The 27,692-nt window shown below is 37.7% G+C and overlaps 1 protein-coding gene across 1 annotated transcript; it reads right to left on the minus strand.

The window, feature by feature from the left end:
- Window positions 1-232: 232 nt before the first annotated feature.
- On the minus strand, window positions 233-27,682 carry LOC128524351 (titin homolog). The gene is made up of 22 exons (XM_053496886.1): window positions 27,619-27,682; window positions 24,939-25,068; window positions 24,155-24,343; window positions 23,346-23,518; window positions 22,078-22,270; window positions 21,808-21,881; window positions 20,382-20,544; window positions 19,889-20,065; window positions 16,861-17,022; window positions 15,911-16,042; window positions 15,501-15,584; window positions 8,594-8,658; window positions 8,154-8,255; window positions 7,035-7,101; window positions 5,057-5,252; window positions 4,082-4,265; window positions 3,884-3,989; window positions 3,249-3,793; window positions 2,025-2,245; window positions 1,733-1,914; window positions 979-1,174; window positions 233-894 (listed from the first exon to the last, which is right to left on the minus strand). Exons 3-22 carry the CDS (start codon window positions 24,249-24,251, stop codon window positions 741-743), a joined length of 3,273 nt encoding a protein of 1,090 aa, XP_053352861.1. The 5' UTR covers window positions 24,252-24,343; window positions 24,939-25,068; window positions 27,619-27,682; the 3' UTR covers window positions 233-740.
- Between the last annotated feature and the right edge of the window lie 10 nt (window positions 27,683-27,692).

Consider the following 27,692-nt stretch of genomic DNA (forward strand, 5'->3'; position numbering starts at 1 on the left):
TTTATCATTTATCAAAAGTCACTGTCCAAAATTGTTGCATTATATAAATAACCCAGGTTGTCTATGGCAAGGATCATTAAACAGTTTACAGTCAGGGACCACATAACCTGTTTTAAAGTAAAGTACCTAATAATACACTTGCTTTTATTTCCATCAATAAATCACAAAAATAGGCATGTTCTTTTAGACGCATACCATAATAATTTGATAAATTATAGAAGCCAGAGATATACATTTTTATTTCCAGTGAATATTATTTATATTTTTATTAATTGTGTTTTATGATAACCCCCACTGTAGCTAAACAATAACATCACTGACCCCCTGGGTAGGCTTTATGTAACCCTGGGTGCCCTGAAAACCAAAAGTTCTAGGGAAAGCCTTTAATAATATTTACCTACTCATCATTGCAAAGAACATTAATACTTAAGGGCCCAAAGAGAGGCACCAGATAAACTAACTTACCCAGATTATTTGATCTGGTAACACTGGTGGCTAATGACATTTAAAACACTCAAAATTAAAGTAAAATTATAAAGTTTAAAAAAATTATTACATTTCTTAAAAATTACAGTTGATATCGAACTCAATAAAGACGGTATCTGTTTTTTTGGTTGTAACATGGACATAGCTGGAGGGTCAAGCTGGTGATGTGGAACATTTCTTACTTCAAGTACAAGTGATACAATAGGAATGTATTTTAAGTTTCAGCAAATTAGATAGACATGATACGCTTTATTTCACTCCTTGGACGTATTACAGTTTTCTAAGCCGAGCCGACTGAAGTAGGAAAAGACCCAGGGCCGAGAGATGCTCTGCTTCTGTTTCAGACCCTCTGTCTCTACAAAAAGTTCTCTTTGGAACTGGAGAGTTTGTTCCAGTGCTGCCCTCTGCCTGAGAATCAAAATAGTGCAAGGTATTTAATCAGGCCTCACTTGTAATTGTCAGCACAGTATGTTTTTCCTTTCATTTAAGTACCTATTGAACTCTTCATCCCACATGGCTGCTTCCTCTTCTGCTCGTCTTCTCTCCTCTGCAGCCTTCCTCCTCTCCTCTTCTTCCTCTCGTTGCCTGCGTAAGTACTCCAGTCTTTCGCTCTCGTCCATCTCCTGCAATCTCCTGTACTCCTCCTCCCTACGGGCCTCTTCCTCCTCTTGTTGACGCTTTAACTCAGCTACACACCACACACACTTGTACTTATCATCATAATAATCTTATATAAACAATGTGTGAAAGTTTACACCCCTTATTTTTATTTACGAATTACAAAAAAACACTCATTTTTTTTCTACCACTTTATCCTGTATACAGGGTTGCAGTACACCCTGAACAGGGGTACCAATCCATCGCAGGGCACACACACATACTACAGGCAATTTAGGAGTCCCAGTTAGCCAAATCTGCATGTTTTTGGACTGTGAGAGGACACTGGAGTACCTCAAGGAAACCCACCAAGCATGGGGAGAACATGCAGTCACATGCACAGACCCGAAGTGGGAATCGGACCTGCATGAATATTTTTGATATTTGTAAAAAGTAAAGGTGGCACCAGCAAACTTAACCTGCCTTGTTTCTATGAAGTAAAATTGTCTGTTTGCAAACTTTGCATTTAAATGTAACCTGGTATTTTGTGCAATATGTTCATTGTTTTTGAGGGGTGGTATCGTGCTCTCTCTCTCTCTCTCTAAAATCGCTAATCTTTATAACCACCAGTAAGCACATAAAAGTGTACCTGCTCTTCTCATCTCCTCTTCATGCCTCTCTTTTTGAAGTCGCTCTAGATATCTCTTCTTGTTCATTGTTTCTTCTTGCTTCCTCCTCTCCCTCTCCTTCTCAGCCTGCTCACTCCTCTGTCCTTCCATCTCTCTCTCAGCCTGTCTCTGTCTCTCTTCTTCTTCTTTATGCTTCCTCAACCTGGAAAATGCACCATGAAAGAAGAATCATTGGTATTTATTATGCATTATTGCTGATTTCTGAAATGCTTTTGATATGAAACTATAATGGAGTGTGTATAAGAGGTAAACCTGGCCTGCTGTGCCCTCTGTTTCTGCTCCTCCTCCAGCTCCAACCGCATTCTCTCTTCTGTCAGCTCCTTATCCTCCTGTCTCTTCCTCTCGTGCTCTTTCTCCTCTTCTTTCTGCTTCCTCTTCCTCTCCACCTCCAGTCGGCGATGTTCAGCCTTGGCGGCCCGAGCTGCCGCAACTCTGCTTTTCCTCAAGTTGATGGCTTCTTCACTGCCCTTAGCCTAAGGAGATGTAAATCATCAGAGCCATACATTTCCACTAATGATCATATTCAATCATGATTATACCACATTCTCAACTGTGATTGGTCAGGAGGTTTTCATAACAGCAGCTCCTGTAGAAGTAGAAGTCCTGTGTCATCACGGTGCTGTCATTTACAACATGACCGATCCTTGGTACCGTGAAGATTTTTTATTTAACATTTGTGAAAGGAGTCCAGGATGTCAGCAGATTTTCAAAGATTTAAGGAAAGACAATTTCCTTAAATTTTCCCACCACAGGAAATTCTTCAGGGCTGAGGGCTGTGTTTAGCTGTTTCTTGGTAACATGACAAGCTCCATTTTTGTTTTATTAACTTAGAGTGGGGAAAAAAGAAAGCTGGTGAGGAAAGGGCTTTTTATAGCCGTTACAAATAATTACAGAAACAAACCTGTTGCACGGATGTTTCACAACACTAAATATATACCTATAAATGCACCTCTAAACTGAAGAAAAAAGTTTAAAACTTTTTTTTAATAAATAAAAAACATTGTGATCATTACTAAAATTGAGAAGCCAAACACTTTAGAACTTTAGAAAAAAATCGGGTGGCTCTTATTTTTTTTTTAAACAAACATTTGCTGGACTGACTCAAAAATTCCACCGCAAATGTAGAAAAAAATCTTATGCCGGTTATCATGGCAACAATAAAAATGGGTAAAATATCATGCACCTGTTTTTCATTCAAAAAAAAGTGATTCTGTAAGCATTCACAAATAGGTAATCTATGTCATGTTTAAGTTTGAGAGTTAATTTTAATTAAAAGTGTCTATTGTTTTATCTTGATAACATTATTTTTTAAAATTAATTATAGCTAGAAGGTGTTCTAAATGTTTTAAAAAATCTGTGTATTTTTGAATAACTGTCCAGTTGTGTTTTAAAGAAATTGACCATGATTCATTGTGAAAATCTCAACCCATCAGTTTTTTTTTAAGCATTATACAACCATACTTATATAAGACCCACATCAGCAGCTGAATCAGACTTGGCAGGGTTGGATGCGGGATGGTGTGTTGGGGCACCCAAGCGTGGGAAGCGATGCGGAAGTTGTATTGGGGTGAACATCCCCGTGTCTGATGATACACTGGTTCTCTGAATACTCCAGGTGCTTGAACAGGATGACTTGGCAGAGCTGTGTGATCTGGAAGAAGCTGCAGATACATCATGTTCTTGGAATTCTGAGATTCGATCGACGTCTCCAGCACCACCCTCGTCTCTGGAGACAGCAATCAGATCAGTCTCCTGGCTGTGCCCTGCTGCACCCTTCCTGATATGGGTGTAATCCTGATCAATGCCTGGGCTGTCTCCAGCATCGTGGGTCTTTGGGGCAGTCGAGGCCTGGCTGCTTTTCATTTCATCCACAGTGTATTCAGAAGAATCACAGGAAAAATCGTTTTCCGATTTGTCCTCTGACTCATTCGCCAGTGTGTTGGATATTGTCTTGTCCTGTCTCCTGGAACCATATTTACTCTTTTCAGTTTGCAGTACTTCCTGCGACTGCCTCGGTTTGCCTGAGACAGATTGGACAAGATATAACATTTGCATATTGCTCTACATATAGGAAATTAGAATCAGCGCTCATGAGTCATAGCAAAACTTACCTACAACAAATACTGCTTGACCTTTGGACTTCTTTTTTATTTTTTCTGCTGCATTTTGCGACTTGGTGGACTTTGCTTTGTCACCACCTGCCTTTTTATTCTTCTTCTGCAGACAGAATGTAAGACACCAAAAGTTAAGAATGAGTGGGATGCATTACTATTCACTCTTGCTACAGTAATCTCTAAAGTAGGACTCACTTGTATTGGACCAGAAACTGTTTCTTCACTAAAACTGGTGTGTTGTGACTCTGTGTCCACATTGTCCACATTTGGTTCTACTGTCTTCTCCCCTGCATAATTAACATCGCTGACTTGCCTCTTTTCATTCCTTATGTGGGGGTCGTTTGCTTTGTCTAATTTACCTGCTTTTCTGGACTGGCTGCTAAAATAAGGAGGAAAAGCATAAAACATTTAGCTGTCGTCATCTAATTGACAGTGATGAAGTATCATTGGGGCGTTGGGAACTAAAAATTAAGCACTAAGAAAGTGAGGGAGGCAGATGGAGAGAGGTACTCCAATCCCTGCTTTCTCACAGAAGACCAGGAGGCCGCGGCTGAAACTTAACACGCAGTCAAAGAGTCATGGGAACAAAGGCGGATGCTGACGTGAAATGGGTGACGGTGAAATGCAAACAGTAATTAGACGGAATATTAATGACTCCAAACTCCACAATGCAACATTGCTTGACCTTAACCCTGACCTTTGGCTTTAAGTCTTGACCTCCAATGGGTACACCCAAAAGAAAGGAATTGTTCGTTAATGTAATGCTATGAAGCAGAACATTTAAAGACAAAAAAGTAGAAAAAGTAAAAGCTATTTTTGAATGTCTAAAGGGTGTTAGCTTTCAAAATAGTCTTTTCTCTGAATATTTTTGATAGGAAAAACTATCCTAAGGATCTACAGTACCTATGCCAGTGACACCAATCAAATGAAAAGCAGATCATAAAAACATTTTTCGATATAGCGTTGTTCGAATGCAAAGAGTAAAGGTAAATTACAAAAATGTATGATGTTAAAAAGAGATACATGGGAAATAGTTATTATTACCATGAGGAAGTTTAGAACAGCCTGTCCACCTATTAGGATGTTTTGTAGAACAAAACCATGGAATCTATAGGAAACTCGTGTAGACACAGTGAGTCTTGGACTAAAATGAGCAAATGTATTACTTACACATTTTCTTTTAATGACTCTGTCTGACTTCGGGGAATTGTTTTATCAATATATTCATCGGCAGCACTGGAGGTGGAAAGAGCTGTTTCTTGAGTGGTGCTAGCAGACCCTGGTCGAGGTGATGACCCAGGTCTCTCTCTTGCCTTAGGCTGTGGCCTCTGTGTCCTTCTTCCTGTCTGTTGAATGATATCTTCCCCTGAGGAGAAAGCCCACAAATCTTTATGTCATGTGAGTATGCTGGAAACCATGGTCCATGTGTAGTAAATGTCTCAACTGAACCCAAGATAAGGTACTACAGTTTGGAGAGACGTTTAGATTTACTGATAAAGTACTCTAGGAGGAAATGAGCATATTACATAACAAGTCCACAAATTAACATTTGAAGGGTATGATGGTGAATTGTTTCGAAGGATTTACAGCTCAGATGCGTAACAGACTGATTTAAAACTATCTACCATGAGTCCAGCTAACCTTTTTTTCTTTTTACATTCATCCAGTAAGTCTGTCAGTTTTCTGTTCCACTCTTTGTCTTTCCTCCAATTAATTTTAAGCAGACAGGAAAATAGACTGTAGAGCCAAAGAGTCTAAAAGTGTCATCAGGTCAATTAAGTCTTAAAGTTGCCAAGCTTTACACTAAATAACTCTTTGTTCCAGTAAGAACTGAGCCAGGACTGAAAAAAAACAAAAAAAAACGTGAAAGCACTCAATGTAGGCAGTGTTCATTGGCTCTAGATATAGGCTACAAGTGGAGTGTGAAATCCAGACACTGACTTGACAGGTATGTATCTTCTCATGTAGCCTATCTTATATTAACAAAAAAAAAAGGTCAAAAAGAGAGTATATAGAAATAATTAAAAGGTTAAAGCTAAGAATAAGCTGATCACAGCTTTAATGTAATCAGTGATATTATTTTAGGTTGAAGCTCATGTATTGTACGTCTCCCTGCCTTTCTGCACAGCGGAACTGTCTGCTTAGCTTATTAATACAAATAAAATAAAATTTTGAAAAAAGTCTTACTTTTTTCCATTGTCTGCCAAATGCACTCCCTGTTTGGTAATCAGAGGTGAATCACAAGTGTATGTGTTTAGTTCCGGCACATAACTGATGCTTTTATTTACCATGTTGATTTCACTTATGGTGCAGGTTAAAGTTCAGCCAGATATGTAAGTACTGCAAAAGTTTCTTCTATCTAGTGATTTAAAATGCACCCACAGTTTAAGTCATGCGCAGTACTCTGTCAAAACTTGCGGGTAGCAATCTGGCACATAACTGCTCATAACTTCACTTATACTAAATATTTAATGTATGATTTCATTTATGGCACAGGTTTACCTTCAGGCAAATATATAAGTACGGCTCTAAGTTATAATATAAGTTCAATTCTGTCTAGCCAGTTTTGCCTGATGCTGTGACAATACAGACATACAGCTTGGTTTCAGGTCCTTTAATGTATGAAACATAAAGACATAATTGAAAGAGAGAGTTTCTGACACAACTTTTCTTTTATTTATATAGATTAATTTATTTTCATTCATGTTTGTAGCGGATCTGCAGCCTATCCTGGGGAAATCCTGTGAGACAGGAAAACTTCCTGGGTGGGATGCCTCTCCTTTACCAGGACACCATGTGCGCATACACACACTCATGCACATCTTGGGGCATTTTTAAGCTGATAGCATGTTTACTAGGATTTACGATGAAAACATAAAAAGACAAAACAGCATGGGCTTGGAGAGTGAAACTCCACTGTGGCAGTTAAAGCAAGATGAGGATTGAACCACTGGGTCAGTCATGCAACAACCTCTTATGCTAGACTGAGTTGTGTTTGTGCTGTTTCTCATGTTTAGCTGGTGCCTTAGCCATTACTTGTATAGTAAATTCTGATCTTTAACTTGATATAAGACTAAGACCACCAGGAAACCACAGGAATCCAGAGCAATGCATCTGTTGTGTTTGCCAGGTGCGGTTGTTACTGTACCTCTGCTGTAGGGCTGACTTTCTGTACAGTTGTTTGTCTTTTCTTTTCTTTGCTCAGGTATACAAGCCTGGGAAAAAAAATCAAGAGATTAGATTGGCTACAATTGTGCTAGACCAGAATGAGTAGCATGGTCTGATAAATATATTCAGGTGAAATGAGGTGTAAACGTTTTGGTGTTTTTACATTTCTGAACAGTTCACTTGAGATTCACACTAGAAATATCTATTATCGCCTAACTAATTAGCACAGCTTGCTATCTAGGTTTATATCTTGTAGAAATAAAGACGGATTTGATGATGGTGAGAAGACGGTGAATGGCCTAAATCAACTGAACTGAAGCTGCTTGTCTGACTTGACTGTATAATGACAGTTGGAGGAAACCATTACTTCACATACCAGTGTATGTGACAACTTGTCCTACCTTATCATACTGTCAGATCATAGGTCTTTAGGGGAAAAAACACCACATATTTGTGTTATTTTGTCTGCTTTATTACCGGGGCCTTATCAGAAAATGCCACCAGCAAGAAAACTACAGGTAGCATTTTCCCCATGAAGCTATGGGTAGCATATTTTTGGGAGCCATCACACCACCTTATGATTACATTCATTTGTACTTTTTGAACATCTCGTATCTGTTATTGGTGTTGCATTAAAATTTGGAGTGTGGCTGTACGAATTTGTTCCTTGAGCCACAAGAGCATTAGTGAGTTCGGGTGAAGGGGTGTAGTCGGCATTCCAGTTCAGTTGGACTGAGATCAGACTCTTTATGCATTGTCATGATGAAACCATTTTGGGCCCCTTAGTTCTAGTGATTTATAATACTGCATCATAAAAGTTTTTCGTTACAACTTTGTGGCAACATGTCAGCAAGACCTACGAAGTGGTGTGATGTTCAGGTTTCCACAAATCGTTGCCGATATAGTGTACATAAAGCATGAATTAATAGAAGTGCAATGTGCATGCACACATTGTAGGGCATTTAGATTTTTCAGAACACTGAACACACTTATTTTTAGTTATATTACAACGCTGGTATAATAGAAATAAAAAAAATAATAAAACACCATGCTATAAACCTTTTTACATTACAAAATTTGAAGATAAAAAAGGCCTCACCTGGCCCTTCCTTTTAATCCGCCTCCTTCCTTCTATTCTTTCTGTGCCAGAACATTCTGCCATCTCCTCCTCTGTGGTATGATCATCCAATCGAGATAAGTCCTTCAAAACCAGAAACACGTGCATCAAGTATGATGGCTAATCATCTCTCCATTGTCAGTCTCCACAGCACCATTAAACCATTTAACCCATATCTTAGTTTAGCTGGCAGGTCTGTTTCTTTTCATTCAGCTACATGAAGATCCATGGATCATAAGCTCTGCTTGGCAACAGTACACTGGATTCTGTTAAGACATGATCCTTGGTTCATTTCGAGACCATATTTCATCAGTGTTTATTTCTCTGTGCTGCTGAGGTCACTTAACTTTATGGTCATACTGTACACTATAGGATGTGCTGTGCTGTGCAGGTGCAGCAGGGCTTTTAGTTCAGGCTCGTACCTCTTGCTTAGAGCTGGTTTGTTGTTTTTTGTGACCTCGCTCCACTTCTCTGTCATCCAGTCCTCCTGTACGAGGAAAACAGATGCATGAGTGTTTGACCTTTATTGGGAGACATGGCTGCTTCCAAAGAAAAAAATGAAATAAAAACTGTAAATAAAAAAAAATGTTTTTCCCCCCTAAACTTCACATACTGCCTCTATAATGTATGTGTGAATACTACTGACAAGAGAATCAAACAAAGACTTAAAAGATTACTGAGAACATGTTTATAGTGCCTAAAGAACTGGAAGCGAATTCCAACTAAATTACTAAATTAAAATACACTATGAATTTATATTTTAAAAATTATAGTTTTAATCTATAAAATCTCCATTTCCAAGTTATTGACCTGCATCTAGAAAAAACAACAACACTATTTAAATGACTAGAATTGGGTTAAGACCCATCCAATATATTATTAAAGCCCAGAGGCTTTACTGAACTGTCAAGAAGGGATGTGTTTGGAAAAATTAATGCTTATGATTGGATTGGAGATCACTTAAACACTTAGTGAAGCATAAATTACAGATAGAATTATTAGTGAAATTAAGAGCATTTCCACATACACAATGTGACAAAAAGTCCCAGCATCTGGACAGCTGTTCGGCCATAAGAAAACCACTTGTTAGTAAGACAAATTGGGAAAAGGGTTCAGACTGACCCAATTCCAGAGTGACGGACACACCAGAATAAGAAGGGAAGCACATGAAGCGATGGACCCTTCATGCATACTGGCCACTGTATAAGCCTCTGTGTTGCATGTTTAGTAAGACTATTAATCTGATGGTTCGATAAAGTAATATGTTTTGTTATGTTAGTTGGATAAAAAAGAGCGTCGGTTTCTTAAAAGGGTTAGGAATGAAATGATGTAGCGGGGGGGGGGGGGGAGGGGGGTGTTGGGCTGAACGAAGTGCTCTGGAAGGTTAAAAGTGTGTGTTGAGATTTTGTTGTGATTTAAAGAATCTTAGAAGTTCAAGTGCGAGTCGTTCTTACAGATATAACACTCTGGAAGGAGTGTTATGATCTGGGGTTGCTTCAGCTGGTCAGGTTTAGACTCAGCTACATTATGTGGCAATAAAATGAAGTCCACCGATGACCTGGTTATCTAACCATTGAAGTTTTTTCTTCCCTGATGGCACAGGAATATTCCAGGATTCAAAATGTGAAAGAATGCTTCTGGGGGCATGAGGAATCACTTTCACATATGACTTGGCCACCACTGCTGTAATCAAAGTTAATCAAGATATTAGACTGCATGTTGAGCTATACCACTATAGCTGTATGTACAGGTTATCTAGTGAGCTACAAGATATTAGACTGCATGTTGAGCTATACCACTATAGCTGTATGTACAGGTTATCTAGTGAGCTACAAGATATTAGACTGCGTGTTGAGCTATACCACTATAGCTGTATGTACAGGTTATTTAGTGCATACTGGATTTTGTAATAGTAAATGCACACATGGTACAGATGTGATAAATAGCACTGGGTTATATATAAAGAAATATTAAATCATTAAATGCTCCATACCCACTTAAAGCACTAATTTATTTATTGTCACCATCTGACGAAAAGGAAAAATCTTTTTTGTGTAGTTTGTTTACAGCATTGTACAGTAGCTGTAACTTAACACCGACCTACCGCTTGAAGTAAGCAGGTTATAATTCTTATGCCCTTGGATTAAACAGAAGGATATTTTTATATAACAATGACATGCTGTATCCAGTTGGCACGGGAAAAGCGAGAACCCTATGGCTTTGTTGAAAGTATATCTAACCCAAAATCTGACCTGTGTGACCGGTGAGGTTTCACTTTACAGAAGCCCCAAACACTGCACATTCCTGCAGAAGCGCTGATGGACACAGACTCACTAAAGTAAGTCAAGATTGACTTAGAAATCAGCAGCATAAGCTTATTAGACACGTTTACTGGATTATGTGTGCCACCACATTGTGGGCAAGTCAGCCATGTAGTAATATATCTTCATTCCACTAGAGGGGGTGCAAAGATTAACACACTTCACATCACTGCCATGTATTTTAAACTTAGAGAAGAGAGCAACTATACAACAATGGCTAAATTGTTTTTAAACTGTAAAACTTTAGTTTTGCATTAAAACCAGCCTTTATAGAACCATCTGTCCATCCATTAAATGTATCACGACAAAAGGTGGCACCTTCAGTAGTGAAATTGACAAACGGCATGGGTAACCCTAAGACCAATTTTTTTCTTTCTTTTTATTACTGTGTTTGTTCATTCACTCACACACACACATGCACAGGCAGACACTCTTTAAAATGTCAGATGTTTATGTACTCTTTGTCTTGAGCCCTGGGAGACATGGTGAGCATGAACAGTGTTTGGCTAAAGAGTGGTGGTATTTGCTTTACGCCTGTGGGCAGTAGATCAGACCCAGCAGAGCACAGCAGACTGCACCTTACAGCCTGCACACACAGACACAGAGGGGCCAGCCCTCCTGCACCACCACACCGATGAGGCACCGTTTATTTTTCAACGAGTCTGTCTGTTTTAATGGGTTCCAGGGCCGCTTTGAAGTTAGACAGAAGGGGAAAAGAGTGTGTTAAGAAGATATACTGAAAGAGAAGGGAAAGGAGGGGGACAAGTTCAGCTTTTCTCTGTTGAGTGCAGCACTGACCCCAGAGAGCCGGGCTGTACCATGTCTGTGTCTCTCCACGCTTCACTCACTGCTCCATCTACTCTGATCCCACACTCTTACCCAATCATCTGTTCCTATTATTCATCTCCTCTGACTCAAATCCCCCATAATGGCAACAGAAATATGACTATTTCTTCTTCATTTCAGTCTCTTTTCTGTCTCTGACTTCCAATCACTTATGCTTTTTTCTTTTGAGAATCTCTTTAGCTGAGTTGCTTTACTTCATCCACTCTCTCACTTATTCACTTATTCACTTTTACTACTCACTATTCACTTCTTTTGCACACTTTTCATTTCTTGCCATCGTGCATTTCATATCTCACATTTCTCTCTCTCTCTCTCTCTCTCTCTCTCTGTCTAAACCTTTCCACCCTTACTGGACCCCTCGGTAAGCGCTGGAGCAACATGGAATGTAGGCCACCACATATCACTTTAACCTGAAGTGGCACTTTTATTTCACACCTTTCTTCTCCTATCAGACTCAAGCCAAAAAAGTACAGCTGTTTAAATGTTATTTCCGTCGCTATTAACGGTGCAGGGTGATTTTAAAATTTCTAACCAGTTAAGAATTATGATGTGGGTCATAATTTTTAAAAAGTGTTGTCAGTGAAAGCACAGTATCATATGACATGCTTCTCATCACATGCTGTTCTCTATTAGGAAGACGTATGTAGTGTTGAAATCGAGGCCAGGTATTTGATTTCAGTCTGAGACTAATTTCTGATGTAACCTATGAGCACCACATATGACACATGAATGCTACATATTTGACAGCACATTTGTCATTTATATCAACTTGGGATCTTTCTTAATCTAGTACAGCATACCTTTTAATTTGATTGTTTTCTTAATGGATTTAAGGACAAGTCAAGAAGTAATACTGCCCCCTAGAGGCCACTAGATGTTTTGGATATGGTTATATGACTCTACATTTTTTTCAGAGGCATTGATTACAAAATGAACTAGTGTGCTCATCAGAATAGTTTATTTCAGTGATGAATAATTCTGTTATTTCTTTTAAGCAAGCATCCTGCATCCAGCTTGTTGATCCGTCTTTGCAGTTTGGGCAATCCATGCTTATTTTAACCTCAACTATCTCTGAAAGCAGACCAAACTACTCAGTCAGTGAGCTTTTCTTCTAGTTAAAATTCTTTTGAAAGCATTTCAGTTCATCAGTTTTTTTCCTAGGAAGATATCTGTAATGCATGCCAACAGCTCTGGGATACGCCTCAGATCACAATGTGTTGACTTTGGACCACCGGCTATTTTTGGTTATGAACTTGTTAGCACGTTGTCAGTGTCATGACAGCCAAGTGTAAAGTATATTCTGGTAATTTTAAGGACACACTTATTGGCTTTAAACTTCCAGTTAATATCCAAAGCTGTCTTCAGCAGTGATCCATATGAATGTAAATAATCTTGTGTATCTTGTATTTGATTTTTTATTAATTGTCATTCAATTAAAAATTACAAGTCTAAACCTTGCCAAATTAAATTGGTAAAAACTATTTCCCCATACACTACATATCCACATAAGCTTTTGAGATTTTATATATAGCCCACCGCTGGATTGCATTGCTCCAGCCCATGTAGCCAGTTTTGGGCATTTGCCTAAAGAATCTTTATTTAGACAGTGTCTTTTTCTCTAGAGGCCCAGCTTTCGTGAGGAAAGGGGGAGAAGCGGGAGTTGAGAGGGGATGGGGGATGGGGGTTGGGTGGGTGAGGTAGGGTAGGTTCGGTTGGGGGGGTTCGGTTTTTGACCAGTGACAGGATAAAGGAAACAGAGCAGCTCTAGAGGTCGGCTTGAGAAAACACAGCCTCTGTCAGTCACACAGACTCCAGGGCTGGGATTAAGGCCTGGCCTGGAAGGAGATCACGTTTCTCCGGCCGGGATACCTCACTGCTTCAAAACACTACCAGATGTGGAGCATTCATGACTTGGGGGAGGGGACTGTATATATGTGTATATGGTATTCTTTAGTTTTAGACTTGGGTGCATTCACGTGCCAGTGGAATGTATTCACATCGAGCTAAAAAGTTGAAATCTCTATTAGAAATAAAACATTTAACGATGAACATAACTGTGGTAAAGGCAAGGTTTCTATCTGCAGTTAAGTTGCATCTAAAGTTACAGATGAATTGAGTGTCCAGTCCATTTATACTTCTAACAGGAGTGTAGTATGCCTTTTAAACTGTTCCTTTGTGTATTGTAATACTAGCATTTATAAATCTATAAAGTTGTGTGAGAATAGCATGGCAGGTAAAACTGAACTAAAGTTCAAACCCAACTTCCTGCAAGGTTTATACAAATTTCCATAATGGTGATTTATTTTTTTTAATTTTTTTTTTACACGCAAGTATGTTTTGTTGATAAAGGTCACTAACCTGTATTTTGTCATTTTTTAAAGCACAACTGATTTGCACTTAGTGGCACCCACAAATATTCCTTACAACACAAAAACTCAGGGGAAAATAACGACTACTCAGTGTGATGTGTGCTGATGTTTCCAGGAACACAGCTTAGCCTTGAAGCACATCGGCTACCATCCTTATTTTACTGGATATCATTTATTTTGGTGAATATATACAGCTCCGGGGGGAAGAGGTTACTGTAATATGATCAGTTTCTCAGGTATTACTTTTTCTCAGTATGTATTTTGGTAAAAAAAACAGTTTTGTTTTTATTGTAAACTACTGACAATTTTCTTTTCCAAAAGCCAAATGAAAATGTTATTTAGTGCATTTCTTTAAAGTAAATGACAGCCCTTTAAAAAAAAAAAAAGATGCAGTCCAGTAACTTGGTGAACTTAATGCCACTCTTGGTGCAAAAATTCAAGCAGCTTAGCTTTGTTTTTGCTGGCTTATGACTTTTCATTTTCGTTTCTCTTGATCACATTCCAGAGGTTTTCAATGGCGTTCAGGTCTGGAGATTGTGCGACATGACAGGGTCTTGATCTGGTGTTCCTCTATCCACACCTTGATTGACCTGGCTGTCCTCAGAGACAATCCTTAGAGTTGGGAAACACAGTCAGAGCAGAAGAAAGCAAATATTCTTCTATGATAACCTTGTGCACGGCTTGGTTATTGCATCGTTCACCAAGACAAATCCGCCTGATTCCAGCCCCGTTAAAGCACCCACATCTCACAGTTGGTGTGAGACACTGTGGCTTGTAGGTCTCTCCAATTCTCTGTTTAAACATAAGATGACAGGTGTTGGCCAAAGCTGAAAATTGGACTCATCTGAGAAGATGACCTTACTTCAGCTCTCTACAGCCCAATTCCTGTGGTGAAAACTTCAACCTGGCTCTTCTTTGGTTTCTATTGATTAAGGGCTTTTTCTGGCTTTGTATGACTTCAACCTTGCTTCTAGGATCCTCTTTTGAACCGTCTTGAAACTAAAGCACATTTGTAAGTTGTTCTGGAGAAGAGCAAATGGCTAAATGTAAATGTCTTCACCATGCACTTCACCCTAGCTTCAGTTTGGCATTGTGATTGAAGGTCACTTGATGTAATTCGTGGTTGTTAAATGACATTTGAATGAGTTATGTGTATTGGCATCTTTTAAAATTTTAAGGATAGAAGCAACCTGATGCTCACTGTACGCCTGTGCCAGTAAAGCCAGGATTGAACCTTTCTTTACCTTATTTTATACCTCTATTTTCAACTATTTTGGTGGGGCCAGTTATTTGAGGTATTAATCGCTCTGTTTTTGCGATACAGCTGGTCACATTGTAAGAGGAGGGTGATGATCCAGGATGATAAACAGCGTTTTTAAAAAATATATATTTTCTTATTAAAAATTATTTGGTTCTACTAATCAGTTTCTCATAAAGTATATTAAGGTATACTCTCATAAGTATATAATGTTGAAGTTTAACAGACACTGGAATGGAATTGTTGACATGCATGTAAAGATACTGATAAAAAAGGTTCGGGGTTCTCTTAATTTTCTTCCAGGCCCATATACAAATAAATGAATAATCTATTCAAATAGGAAAAGGATTATTAGTGTTTAAAACTAAAGTAGCTCATCTACAATTACAGACTTTGAATCCAGTCAATCAAGGTTCACAATAATGCATAACCTTTCCCCACAGTCACAGGAGCTTTTTAGGATTTGAATGATTCCCAAACTAGGATAGGATAGTAGGAAGTAGGATAATCAAGTATTTGATGGACAGATATTGACCTGTTTGTGGAGCTTGCTCTGCTAGTTGCTCCAAGATGGTCCATGACTCCTCCAAAACACCTTCAGAGGTCATAACCCTGACAACTGAGATAAAGATAAAGACATTTTCACACAGACATTTTATTTTTACACCTTTTCTTTCTTCCCTGCCCTCACTGTCTGCCTTTTCCCTTCATTTAGTTGACCTCCTGAACAGCATCACTGTCCTTGACCTAATGCTCCACTAAATGACTGTGACTGGCCCTTGTATTACATTTGTATAAACCATCTTTAAAACAGATTATAGGATAAAAGGTGACATTATAATATTCAACTTATGCTCCTCTTTTATTTCAGAGCATCTTAAACCACAGTGCTGACTTTTTGTGGTGTGTGGACAGAAGGTAAAAGCCGGTAAAACACTTCATTACCATGCTCTCTCGTGGCATCCTTCAGGGCTGGGTGGTCCTTTGTGTCAGTTAAGGCATCCCAAAAAGATAAACATATGATTTCCCCAGCAGGATCCATTATTAAGGTGCCCAGAACTCCGTCTTTCTGACACTCTGAAAACACATGCAGTGGATGAGCAAGAGAATAAAAAATAATATCACAGAAATGATTGTATTACTTCCCTTTTTGTATTGCTGACTCATTGATAATTAATTGCTTAACTAATTGTCTGATGTGCTGATTAATTCTCTTTTCATCGGGAGCTCTGAAAGTAATGCCGTCTGTAATTCAAATGTCCGCTTATTATTAGTGCTATATTAATGCACTGTTTTTAACACATGATTATTGCCATGGAAACTGTCCATTCACAGGGTATTGTGGGTGTGACACATAATCTAAGCTTAATAACAGTTGGATAAAAACATGTTTTAAAACATGTAATCTTTAATATGACATCTTTGCATAATAAATATTTTAGTTTTTTTCTGGTTTCTTCATAACATTTTTTTAGAGATTAAAGAAGAAATTGGTAAAGGAAAGACTTATTATATCTGATGTAAGTGATAGCTGGAAGTAACTTTTTTTGCTAAGTTTCCACATTCAAGTAACATAATAAATTGAAATAAAAAAACTCACAATATTAATTAATATATGAATAACGGTAATTGTTATGGTATAAAATAAATCAATCAATTCAGGATATTCTTTTAAAGAAAAAATTTACAATTTCAACATGCATGTCAAATTGTGTTTCATTTCTTGGCTGATTGCCTTTAAGATGAACTCGATTCAACTTCCAACTTAGATGACTATGATACAGTATGTTGCAACCAAATTCCTTTGAGATGATATACCTCCCTGCCTTACAGCGTGATTAGCAACTTTGGGCTAGATCTCATTTCTAGGTTTTAATAGATCACTTGTGAGATACCTCTCAGTTCCAGAGGAAGAATGCCTCTGATGATGCCAGGCTGAGGCTCAGACTGATCTGCCAGGTCACGCGGGTCTTGTCTGTGGAGTGCCATTGAGCATTGTTTTCCGAGGCCTCTACGACCTATAAATGGTGGCAGTAGACCCACAGCAGTCTGATGCTCTGCAAAATATAAAAATCATTCAGGAAAATTAATAATTGAACATGCTGCTTTACCGTTTGTGTAAATGAACTACTGCTAAGTCACCCCATCCAGAGAACTGCAGAGCTGAGCAATGAACGGAGGAGTGGTATCTTCTTATATGAGGTCACAGGGGGGAAATCTGTTTGGTTTGTTTAAATGTCAGCCAACACAAATGGAAGAGAATAAAAAGAAGGGAATATTATTATTTCTTTATATATATATATATATTTACGTTTTGTGTTTGTCACACACTGGATACCCTGTTTCTCATTGTCTAAACATGAATAAAAAGAGAAATTTTGCTTAGTAGGTGCCTTTTAAAAAAGTGAAAAAAAAAATTAACTTGACATAATCATATTTGCCTAATTATGACAGGCTCTCAGGAAGGTTTTAGTACAATTTGACGTGAACAGTGAATGTAATTAATATCCCCTTAAACATTATCCTTGACTTATATGCATTGCTATGATGATAAACTCGTTACATTTTACAAAAATCAGGGTAAGAAGAGAAGCAGATGAAGTGATACACCCATTATACCTAGTACTACTGTACCTACTGTACAAGCCGGTGGGGGCAGTGTTATGATGTGAAGTTGCTTCAGTTTCAGGTCTAGGTTTAGCAATGTTATTTGCCCCCAAAAAATGAAGTCAGCTGATGAACTAAATATATTGAAAAAAAAAAGTTTTTTTCATCAATTTATTTTTCTTCCTGGATGGAACGGGCATATTTCAGGATGACGATGACATGATTCATCAGGCTCAAATTGTGAAAGAGTGGTTCAGGGAGCATGGGACATAATTTTTACACATGGATTTACCACCACTAAGTCGAATATACAATGTGTGCAATACAGCCTCTGAAAATGTGCAATACACTATGTATAGTTTATGTCTAATTTCCTGCATAATATATCTCTGACTGCTCCTATTTATATTCATGTATATACATATTTATACCCTCATATTTATATTACTATGCTATCTCTGTGGCTTAAACGGGACCTGGGTCCTAATTTCGTACCAGAACATGGAAGTGTGCTGGTATGACAATAAAGCTCCTTGAATCCTTGAATCTTATTGAAAATATTTGAGATGTGCTGGAAAGAGCTTTACGAAGTGGTTTGACTCACCCATCATCAATACAAGATCATTACATTACATAGGCATTACATAAGCATATCAAAACAATGCCACGGCTGTAATCAAAGCAAAAGATGGTCTAAAATGTGCTGTGTACAGTGGTTTGTTTTAGCATCGGGTCTCTTACTGAAGTTTCACATTCAGACAGTATGTGATTTCTGGAAGGTAAGACATGGAAGGCACACCATTTATTTGAAATACTTCATGTTTTGAATGTGACATCAAAAAGAGAAGCAACTTGTTTCTCATTCCTCAGTGACTACTTTGTTTCCATTTAAAAATATATATATATTCTTTTATAGTCACTACTGTTTTATGGTATAACAGCTTTTTTTTCAGCTTGGAGCAGTTTTAAATTTAGATACAGGGCCTCATTGATAGTTTAAGAACCCTGATTTACTGAAAGGTAAATTTTCCTTTCACTTGAGATGTTTTCCCCGTAAATGCCTCTTATGGGAAAACAGAAATGAAAGATATGATGTAATATATTTAATTTTTTTTTCCTTTGAAATGATTTAATTTTGATGATGTGCTGTGCTTTTACATCGTACAGTACATCTGTCCTCCATTTTAGAGGATCCGAAAAAATGACGCTCGAGTTTCTGTGAGCTTGTTCTGCTCGAGTACAAGATGAGATCTGACTCAGTTTTACTCAAAAATCTGCTTTCCCCTTTTAGGTTGGTCTCTATGCCACTCTAGTGCTCTCTTCATTTCTACACAGTGTTTTGGCTTTGGTGGTTTGGCCTCAGCACTTCACGGGTGTTGACTGAACTCCAGCTAGTCTGCTGTTATTTATAATATCAGCCCCAGAGATCTCTCGTGTACCCCACTGTCAGCACAGCTCAGATCTCCCACATCTTATGCCTGGTAACTGTAGCTAGGTCCAGGTTAAACTATACACTGACAGGCTGTGATCCCTCCTCAGAGACAGAGCATACAGTATATATTTCTGCTGTTGTTACAGTATAGATTTATTCAAGGAGCCACTTCAGGTTGGTAAAGCTTAGCTTGTTTTAATTCCACTTGGAGCTCTTGTATGTGAACTAAGAAGGAGAGGAGATGCTGTCAACACAAGACGTGATATTAGTCTCCCTGTCTGTATGTAATGGTATGTTGCTGTGTACAGCCTTGCTTCACTTTTTATTTGGAAATGCATTCCTTCTTAGAAATGGCAAGTTTTAGGACATAACCAGCCAGTAAAAACATTTCCCCTCATTCTTTCCTCAAGAGGTTCTTCCCTGTGTGATTTTATGGTTGAAATATCTGAAAGCACTTCAGAAGATTTTCTTTTTTTTTTTTTTTTTTAGAACAACGCCAAGAGTGGCGCTTTGTGCTGTTTAAATGCTTGTATAGCAAGGTTAAAACTCTTTCACGGCCAAGCATTCTTACATTTTATGTTTTGGTTGACCAGTATGCGATACTTTCATCACACCACATGAAAACAAGATCTTTGATGATGTGAATTGACCTAAACTGTAAATCACTCATCAGTAGTATACAATTCCTTTGTAATATGTTTAGATATTTAACATTTGTTCGAAATAGCTGAAACACACCCATCCCAACTGTGCAAATAGAATGGGAATTTAAAGCAGCATTTCTTTTCCTTCCTCCAGCTCTTGTAGCTTAAGACATAATATTAGACAAATGAATATGAAGTGAGAATATAGTCAGAGATATTTGCTTAGAGTTATCTGAATACCTTTGTCCTCTTCCGGTTCAAAACCAGTGAGGTTATCCTGTTGAACTACTTTTAGCCTGTATCCATGTTCAGTAATCCTGTTCTCTTCCTTTCTAATCGACTCCACTTTCTGTTCCACATCACTACACAGGACATCCTCAATTTCTTCCTTTTCCTCAGAAAGGCCACAGAGACCATCTGACAAGACAAAGGCAGGAGAAAAAAATAACTCTAAATGCAAGGTCTTGACACTCAAACAAAAGAATTGAGAAGTTAATGTGTAGACATAAGTGATGGGAACGGGAAGCTGTCCAAGTTCTGTAGCTGCTTCAAATCACAAATGATTTTGGATTTACTGCAATTAAAGTGAGGTGTGTGCCAACAGAGAATACTGAACATCATGCAGTTCACCAAGATCCCAATCCCAGTTCAGGGATTAACTTCCAGTGCTGAAGTTGCCAGAGGTATTAACTGTGAATGGATAGTAGTTATTTATGCAGCCCCGGGGTCTTACCTTGTTCCAACGGGAAAGGAAGCAGTACAAGCACTTTTTTAAGTGCAGTTCTCTCTGGAGGTTTGGAAGCAGCCGCCTCGGTTCTGACCTCAGGCTGATATATATCTGGCAGTTGTGGTACTGGTTCCTTGTGGTTTTCTTGAGTCGTGCTCCCAGTTTTGAGCTTAAAGACATATTATAATCAAGTAAAGTTCCCTTTAATAGGCATAAAATACATTGATTTAAAAGAAAAGCAAATGAGCTTACTGTATATAAACACACAGGTTAAAGGTAATTGAAGTAAAAGATCCTAGTTCTTAAGATGTTTTTGGGCCACCATGGGCTACCAAAAGCTTCAGTCTACCCTGGCACACATTTTCACCTTAGAAACTAAAATTTGGCAGCAAATTTGTCTCAGCATATAAACAACCGAGCCAGTCGCGCATACATCCGGTTTGTGTGTATTTTCTTTTTAGCAGCCGATCAAAAATAGTTTGTATCAGTGGAAAGCCAAGCTCATTGATTTTATATATAATGTTTTGTTTTTTGTTTTTTTGCATATTGTGCAAGATTTAGTAAAGACATGGCACCATGGTTCCCAGGAATGACAAGCAAGAGCTCAGCAAGAACAAAACAGAGCCACTTTCAATTTCTTTTTTAAAGCAGCCGATACCAAGAGGGATCATTAATTAAGGTAAAGTAAAGTAAAGTTTAATACAGTATCTATTTATTTCATACTTCATTTACAGGTCTTTTTTAAATGTTTTGAATGATGATAGTGTTGGAAACTTGTAATATTATTTCCTATTGTGTTTCGCAATAAGAAACTACGCCTTAAGAACTCGCCTCCGGAACAGATTAAATTTGTAAGGACCACTGTATCAAAACACCAATTCTAGAAATATGTTTTGGTAGTATTTTGTTCCTCCCTTCATTATGGTTCCAGAGTCTTGCATAAGTGATCATTAGAATCATTGAAAGTGTTCTGCTAATTTCTTAATAACATTTTTTCCTTAAATTTTCTTTTAATTTGTCATCAAGTACAAAAATATATAGTGTACTTTATAGTTTCAGTTCTTTCACGGCTTGTATTTAATCAATAGCACCTAATTATTGTTATGTCCAAAAACACACGTATGGTTTATTTACTTCATTTTAAACAATTGTTTATTATAAAAGTCATAACTAACTTAAGGGTTTGCATCATTTGATCTACTAATACTTTAAAGAAACCTAAAGTAAATATAACAAAGACTTATTTGAGCTCAAAAATGCATTTGCAATTTTTGTTTCAACAATTATTTTGACTTCAGTGCATACACATTCAAGTACCTCAGATTTTTATCTGCATTGTCCTTTTAGAAGTCTGTAGTTCTCGTTTTGAGCCTATTCTAAGACACAGAATATATAACAAACAAACGTTTGTTCACTAGCGAGAGAGACTTACCCCATGTTCCTTGCTGTCTACGTCCACATGAAGCAGTTGTTTAATGGGGGGTAAATGAAGGTCATCCTGTTTCACTAAAGCAGAAATACAGCATTATATTTTAAGTTTTATACTGACCATGTGACTGTGGTAGGTGGATATGTGGAAATGAAATATAGTTTTTTCATTGAAACCTTTAAATGGCATAAATAATCTAACAGAGTTTATTGAAAAAAAGTGTTCAATTGTTTGTCTATTGTGGTCTGTTTTGTCAGGGTAGATGGTGCTCACCAGGACTTGGATGCCAGCCCCCCTCTGTTTGTCTTCTGTCACTGGAGACTTTTGAAACGTGACTGCGACCCAAAGAGAGGTTCATATAAGATGGTCTTGGAGCGTGTCCACCTTCCTCACCACCTGTCTCTATTGCACTCTGTGTCCATTGACTGTTTAAGTCCTTTGGGTAGCCAGTCGAATGCTCTGCAACCTGGTGAGTTTGTGTCAAAATAAAGGGGATAAAAGCTATTGAGGAAAAGGTTAAGTTCTTAGAAGTAATGGTCAAATTGTGTCCAAAGAAAAACTTAACTGTTTGAAAAGTTTCAAATAATCAACCTCAAATAGATGCCATAAATGCAGTTTCTTTTCATTCTGTTCATTCTGTTCATTCTGTTTAGTCTTTTTTATTTCCACATTAAAAGGCCAAATGTCTGCCAGCAGTGTGATGCATCGTATGAGAGACACTGGCAAAGAGAGTGGAAACTAATGACATTTAGGGTCAGATGATTGGTTATAAATCGACATTTTCAGGTTCCTAAACTAATGATATAAAAAGAAACCACAGGAAACTGTGGTCATGTTTTAAGAATGTCAGATTATAGTAGATTAAAATGTTAGGAGGGAAAGGTAGACATTTACACAGTGGGTACCATTTTAGTTAGGTCACCACAACAAAAATGTTTATTTATATTTTGGGATATTTTCAATCAGATATGTTCATATTTCCTTAAGTTCATACCCCTTATAATCATCTCCTTAGATGATTCAATGATTCATGCTAAAATATTGTTTTCCTATAATCTGTTGTTTGCTGAAAATAGGTTATTAACCTGCAGTCTTAAAATTACTTGTTTTTCGTCGATCATTGTTCTCCATATAAATCCATAGCTTCACACACTGCTCCAAACTTTGATATGTGGTTTTCTTATTATACTAATTTCTGGTTTCTCCCACAAGTCTGAGAAATAATTGTATTTTAATAAACTGATACATGAAGGCCTGACAAAATGGATTTATTGTTATCACCATAAAACAACAAACAAATTATTCCAAGCCAAATCCATTTGCTTAAAATGTATTTTAGTGATATGCAAATGAACATGTTTAATGATCTATTGATCTGTACTTTGATGGAGAGTACAAGAAGAAATAAGCCCTTTACTGTTTAATACATGGCCTTAAACCAGTTTAAGCCAAATGCCACATTGATCTTGTGTATTAATTTAATCTCAGTAGGATGAAAAGAAATAAAATGCATGCAGCATCGGTTAAAGACTGTGCCTTACCATGTAATCATTGTGATCCTCAGGCAGTTCTATCTTTTCCTCCAAAGCATCAGATTCAGGCATTGGGTTCCTCTGAGCTCTGGGTGTCACTATCTCTGTTGTAAAACTCTTTTTTCTGCCTTTGGTTATAGAGCGCTCCTCTGCTCCTGTTGGCTTAGACGTTGCCGGCTCGCCTGTAATTAAATACAAATTGAGTGGCTCTTATGGGAGCATGACTAACAATTAAGCTGTGAATTATTAAATAATTATTCTCTTAGTTCTAATTATTTTGTTTGGATATCCTAGTTTATAGGGAACTAGGATCAGCAATGAAACAGCATAAGAGAGCAGATGGTTAGAGGTCATGCACAATGGCCCAATAGTGGCAGCCTACTAGTGCTAGGAATTGAATTCTCAGCGTTCTTATTAGTAACCCCCAGACTTAATCATTGACCTTTCACTGCAATAAGCATTCGTTTTTATTATGTACAGTGCTGTATATTACTAAGAAGTTGTTCACTACTTTATGTTGTAATATTGTGAAAATGGCAAGGAACAGGCCGGAAATCTTGCAATGTGGCCATTACTTTCAGCCATGAATTAAAGGCATTTATAGACCTTCATATTTTAAATATGTAATTAGCTTCCTTTGGAATGGGATGCAGTAAAATTATGACTTAAACCAGAAGACCAAATTGCTCTTTAGCAAGATTGCAAAGCACTTCTGTGAATTAGGTTTATCTAAACAGAGACTGCTCTTGAAACCAGTCAAGCTTTATGTGACTGTAGCAACACCAGTTACTTAGGTACAGCAATTAGTAAACATATACCTGCTGCCACATGAGGCCTATCTCCACCATGTTTGGGTGCTGGATTTGGTGTTATAAGTGGGAGAGGACCAGGCGGAGGTCTATTAGGCCGGGGCATGCAGAGGAAGCGGGGCTGATATCGCACCTGCTCTGTTTTGGGGTATACACATGTACTTTGATGTCTGAAGAAAGCACGATCCTTCTCATTTTCTGGAAAACAATACATTTCATTTATTGGAAACTTAGGAAGGAAAAAAACACATCAGATTGCCTAGTTTTAGCAAATAATCAATGACAGAATGGTATTATATGGGCCCAGAAAAAAATAATTATTATAATTGCACAGCCTGTAGTACTTTACTGTGTTTGATACTCAAGAGATTCCAAAAAAGATTCCATTTATGGTACAATAAATTAAAGTTGATGGTCCACAATTTTTTTTTCCCCTTGATTATTGATATGGTTTGTCTTTTCTTGGGTAAATATATATATTTCACATTTTTGCAAGGCGTCTCTACTGTCAGTTCTTTGTTCAAACAGTCAAAAACATACATAATTTAAAAAAAGTGGACGTCATAAGGGGAATCACTGCATTTATTATTTCTCAATTATTTTCCAGCTTCTAAAAATAATAATTGTATAAAGGAACTTCAGCTGTTGTTCCTCAAATATTATTTCTGACTTGTGTGCTTTATACAACAGTGCATGTGCATTTGCTTAAAATATTAACAGATGAACCAGACTCTTGACAAACAAACAACAGTGGCTATATCTGGTCACCAGATGTGTTTCAGGATGTACTGACCTTCACCAGTAGTCTGGGTCAGATAGTAGCACTCATCCCCAGGCCTCTGATGTGACTGTAAGTACTTAGTGCCAGGTTTGGGGTCTGCCAAAGTAGGTCGAGTAATACTAGTATGACATTCCACCTTGGCCTGAGACCATCAACCAAAAAAGGATAAAAAATAAATACATTTACTCATCTTTCTTCTCTAGTTCTGCAGTCTAAAAATAAGAAGATTTTTCTCAAAACATCTTAATAAAATGAATTTCTGCTAATGTCTTTGTAATAGACTTTATGTCAAAATGTGAAAAAAAACTGCTGGCATCCTCTGAAGTGAACATTTAATTGCCTTAAAGGGAAGTGACAACGTATTAAATACTTCAGCATGCAGATGTATTGTTTCAAAGATTTAACCTCAGAAAACCCTTAAACAGAACGAGGATGAGAGTATAAAAGGTTGGCATTGTGCTATATAGGCAGCCTATAGTTTATAAAACATTTGTGTGTTGTTTTCTTTTACTTGCATGCAAAATTTGTGCTAGATTATCACTTGTGATGTAGTGATTATTTTGTCTTTGTCTGCATAGCATCATCTGTCTACAAAAGTATGAATATGATTTACATGAATTCAGATGTGCAGTGATAAGAACTGCATCTGCAGTTGTTTGGAGTTCCTGACTGCCCGGGGCACACCTGTGTTGTTTACATTCATCTGTTGGCAGAACGTGACAGATGGGGCGCTTTACGCACTGGCCACCCACACCGAGGGCTCGTCTCCATGCTGGGGCGCGTCCCGATCCGTAAACACTCTGATTACTACATTCAGCTCTCATCACCTGCAACATTCCCTCTTTGGCCTGACACTCTGTCTGTTTGGGTCACACACTCCAGCTGCTCATGCAAGTGCCTCTAGCACCCCAGCCTTATTACTATTAATCTAAGACTATCTTATATACACCAAGTTTCTGAGTAATAAAAAGCTTGAAAGATTCATTACAATGAATAGCCAAATCCTGAAAAGTTTTTCTTTTATTTCTCAGTAAACAATTTGGTTAATATAGAAGTTCACAAGAATTTTGAAAGATTACCTTCTCATGCTGAATATATATTTTAGAAGTTTAATACAATGTTACTATCTCTATCTGCTTAGCAATCCAGATAAATGTACCTGCATTCAGATTTAAATCTGAAGACCATGTGGCCTTTTCAAAAGAAAAAAAAGAAGAAGAAAAACTGGAAAACCCAGGTAAAAATTGCAGCTCCTCAGCATGTCAGTTTCTCAACCTCAGCTACATCACTTAATTCGTAAATGATCTCAACTTAAGATGGTCAAAGACTCTTTTCGTTTGTACCTTTATGTGAATCAAATGAAATTTAATTTGGATGGTTCTCATTCTCATTATATAGCCAGATAGTTAGCTTAATTTACTGTACCACCATGACCTGTTTATTAAAGATGAATTCATGCTTTACATGTTATGCACAGAACCTTAGGTTAATGCTATGATTTTTTTTTTTTTCATTTAAGGTTCCTATCTGACTTTGCCTTTTTTTCTTTTTGCATCCTGTGAGACCCCAGTAGCAATGATGATGATCTTCATCGTGAGCTTTCTTTATAAAAACAGGTATCTGTATGGGATTTGTTTATAATGTATGCTGGTAATTAGAAATAAAGCATGTATTTGGATCTATCTCTAATTTATGTCAGTATCTTTTATTTTCTACAAGACTGAGTGCAGTATCTCTTAGTCTGCAACATGAAACGGCTCGCTAACTTGCTTACTAGCCGATGGGAAAGATTAATGTTCATATAATGAGGCAACAGCTAAGGCCTGTGGCGCATTTGCAGATTGTCCTGGAAAAGAAGCAGATAGATTATGGACTGTCTGTTAAAGACTCCTAGGACAACTTTATTAAGATTTGCAGCTCGTATCATACTGAGGTCAATCAGGATAATGTACTTAAATTGGCAGTTTGATTGGCTTGAAATGTAGGGAAATTGAAGACACCTTGAGCAGTGAGAGTGTGTGGAGCATACACACGGCAGGCTTATCAGCCAAGCCCAGGTGCTGCTGTGCAGCCGCTCTGAGAGATTAGCGAATGAGACGTAAAATTAATATACGACACTTAATCGCTTTGCCTTCAGGATGGTGTTAACTCTCAGGACCAGAATAGAGCTCTTAGGCCTGGTAAACTAATACCGCTGTGAAGGCTGCCACCCTGACCTGAACTGGAGTTTAAACACAGTTAGGCAGTAAAAGGCTGGGAGATTTACTGCAGCTTGCCCTCTTGCTTTAGTTTATGTCCTACTGCTCGTTCAGTCAGCCATATAGAGTTGATCTCAGCCAGATCTACACAATGGTTCATTTGTCACAGATCTGGACCTCTTAACTGGCTAAACCTTGCAGAGAAGTACCAGTGCATACATCAGGCTATAGTTTACAGTTTGTAAAATTACTTCTTTACTTATATTTCAGTCTGATATATGAGTCAGTAATAAAAGAACCATTAAAAAAATATTCTTATTTTTAAAGCTTTTTTAAAACATTATTTTCTAGCTTAAAGATATATATAGATATATACATATAGGTTATTATATACTTATATCTTCTATATATTTCTTTCTGTACAGTAATGATCTCTTTATGAACAGTGGGTCTGTTGATTCTCCGTTTTTGTGTTATGATGATTCAGACATTACCTGCTTCTTACAATATGTTAATGCAGCTTCAGTCAGATCTTGAAGAGAGTAGAATTCAAACTCGGCTTCCTCTC

Source organism: Clarias gariepinus, chromosome 5 (assembly GCF_024256425.1).
Source record: "Clarias gariepinus isolate MV-2021 ecotype Netherlands chromosome 5, CGAR_prim_01v2, whole genome shotgun sequence".
Lineage (NCBI taxonomy): Eukaryota > Metazoa > Chordata > Actinopteri > Siluriformes > Clariidae > Clarias > Clarias gariepinus.